Source organism: Gracilinanus agilis, chromosome 2 (genome assembly GCF_016433145.1).
Source record: "Gracilinanus agilis isolate LMUSP501 chromosome 2, AgileGrace, whole genome shotgun sequence".
Lineage (NCBI taxonomy): Eukaryota > Metazoa > Chordata > Mammalia > Didelphimorphia > Didelphidae > Gracilinanus > Gracilinanus agilis.
In genome coordinates, this window is record NC_058131.1 from 653399468 (window position 1) to 653402506 (window position 3039).

At 42.7% G+C, this 3039-nt stretch overlaps 1 protein-coding gene across 1 annotated transcript in view; it reads left to right on the forward strand.

Moving 5' to 3' along the window:
• The first annotated feature begins 308 nt into the window (after nt 1-308).
• The window catches only part of ARHGAP22 (Rho GTPase activating protein 22), a 338996-nt gene continuing 336265 nt past the window's right edge, over nt 309-3039 (forward strand). Inside the window, exon 1 of the mRNA XM_044665779.1 lies at nt 309-456. Coding sequence (XP_044521714.1) covers nt 423-456 — 34 coding nt within the window. The 5' untranslated portion in view covers nt 309-422. The remainder of the gene's footprint in view (nt 457-3039) is intronic.

Genomic DNA, 3039 nt, shown 5'->3' on the forward strand with positions numbered 1-3039 from the left:
GAAATAGCAGATAGGACTGGGGACACGAGCCTTCAGGCTCCTGGTTTTCTTGCTGAGGCATATTAATAACACTGATGTGTGGCCAATTAGGGGAAGGAGCCAGGTCCAGCCCCTCGTGTCTATGCTCCAGTGATTTATCGACAGTAATTACCGAGGCACTTAATGGTTAGTTTGGATGGGAATTAATTCTTGGCTGGATAAATAATACATTAAGGTTTATTTAGTCAAATGCAAGACATCCCTTCCAAGGCCAGTTGTGAAAGTAGAGAGAAGTGAACCTCAGCAGGGAAGCCCGGCTCTGGGAAGCTACTGCCAGTGGGACAGGATATGGCACGATGAGATGCAACAGGGGAAGAAGCAACAAGGCAGAAGGGGCACAGCATGCTCAGGACTGTAAGGAAGGATAAGCTGGAAGCAGGAATATGTTGAGTCCTAAGATAAGACAGGCAAGAAGAGGTAAGTAAAACTTTTCTGCCTTTTTAGACCTAGAGATCCTCCCCCGCCCAAAACGCAATCCATTACTATTTCCCCCACTCTATTACCCTCCAGGAACATTTTTAACTCTCCTCCCTACCCCACCCCCTCCTTGCATATAGCTGATGGCAGGATGTTAAGGACAGATTTTCATCCAATGCTCTAGATGCTCAGTGGCAGGTGTTTTATGGGCTGCCGTTGGTGGGGCTTAGCTGAAGGGTTGTAGCATCCTCTGTGAGATGCTCTGCCTTCCTAAGATCTCAGTGGAAGGGCAGCACCGGATCCCAGAGTAATCAGAGACTGTCCATCTGCAGAGGCTACTTATTACTATTAACTCGGGCACAACAGTCATTTGGTGGTTGGTATCCAAGAAGGTCCATTCTTTATCCCTGCGTTGTTTACATGACTTCCCATCTGGGACAATTTATGGACTTCCCTCTGCTTTTTAATCTCTCAGGGGAACCATGTGGCATGTTTCTGTAGAGCAACTCATAAGTTTGTAAAACTTTTTTTTTCTTTTTAAAAAAGAAAAAGTCACTTCTCACCATCATGAATACACAGAAGCCTGCAGAACACATTTCCTAGTTGAATGTAGTTTTTGGCTTTCATGTGGATCAGATATTAGGTTCTTGTTAAAACAATCTAGTGGCTATTCCCAAGAGGTCTAAACAGAGTGCAGCATGGCAGCCAGGTGGCTGGAGCAGAGGGAGGAAGTCATTAGAGGAGCTTTATTACTTCCAGCACCACAGACAGAGGAGAAGCAGCCTCTGTCCACCGCTGGAAAGGACAAAGGGAGAGAAAGGCACCAAGACAGGAGAAAGACAGGCTGAAGATGGCAGGAGAGGATACACTTCATGATAGAAGACAGACACTCAGCCTGTGGGGACTCTAGGCTGGGTGGGTGAGCCCTTTGCTCCCAAGTGGAACAAGTTAGAATGAATATATGGACTCTCAAGGATACCATTGCCCCAGGGTCTTAGCTGGAGGGTAAGCCCATTTCACCTAGTCCTCCTTAGACCCTTACACACCCTCCCATCAAAAGAATGGAATTTACTGCTTGTTGCTCAGTGGTTTGCATAATGACTAACTGGGAAAACATACATTCTTTCAATTTGTGATGAAAGGAATGAACTCTAACTGGCCACCTGTCATATCTAATATTAAAGGGAAGGCAAACCCTTTGTGAGACCCATAACAAAAAGACTCTTAGTCTAATTCCAGTGAGCAATCCATCTGTTTTAGCACCATCTAACTAATAGAGTTGACATAATGGGTCTTTTTTTCAACTCTGTACATCCTATATATTTGGTTATTTGTGTAAATGTTTTATTCCACACGGGCACCCCACAAAATAGAAAGTCACAAGTACTATTCCATCTCTTTATGCTTAGCATCTGACTGAGTGACCTAGGAAAAGTTGCTCAGCCTCTTTTAGAGGCCAGGCAACTCTCTTAGACTCCATATTGCAAAGAAAGTGCTGACTTCATTGATAAAGGGGGTGTCATCATCCAGGAGTTCTCTAATGAAATAGTGGCTCAGTCCCTATCCTTATCCCTATCTCTGTTCCTAACCCAGTCCCTCTTTGTAACACCTAGCATAGGGATTTGTATATAGTAAGCATTTAACAAATAAGAGTCAAATTTAATAAATCAACAAACATTATATACTAAATATGTGCCAGCATTGTGCTAGATGCTAGAAATACAAATACAAAGAGTGAAACAATCCTTACTCATTGAGAGCTTACATCTAGATGAGGAATGCAGTGAGTCAGTACATCTAAAGAGGATGGGAATATGAAGAGAATAAATGCAAAGTTGTTAAATACCAGATAGTTTGGGAGGGAAAGCATTAACGGTGGGGGAGGGGGATCAGAAACACTTTGTGCAGAAGACGGTTTTTAAACTGATTGGAAAGGAGGGACTCTATGGACCAGAGAGAGGAGAGAGTTTATTTCTGCTGTAGGAATAGCAAGCACAGAGACTCTGCATTAGAAAAAAAATGTTTTATGTGAAAGACAGAAAGAAGAGCAATTATTCTAGATCACAGAGAAGGGAAGGGGAAATAACGCCTAATAATCAGAGAGAATCAATGGAGTTCACTGAGCAGCAATATCGTTAGATGCATGTTACTGAGATCTGTGCTGTGGAAGCAAAGTTTAGGATGAGTGATGAGAAACTTGAGTCAGAATGGCCAGTTAGGAGACTTGCAATAATCTAGATGAGAGGTGAGGAGAGCTGAACTAAGAGAGTAAATGTGTGAATAAACAGAAGGTGTGAGATGCTAGAATTGAATTGAATATAGTTGAAATACTGGCCCACATTACCAGCTCTGGTAAAAACATATGTAGGTCAACAAGCTTGATTTATACCTAGGGCAACTTTGCCCAGTGCTACTAAGTCATCCTTAATTTAATTCAGTTGAGTTCAACAACATACTAGATAAATAGATGTAGGAGACATTTACTGAGTATCAGTTGATGGCATATATGGAGAGAGAGAGAGAGAGAGAGAGAGAGAGAGAGAGAGAGAGAGAGAGAGAGAGAGAGAGAGAGAGAGAGAGAGA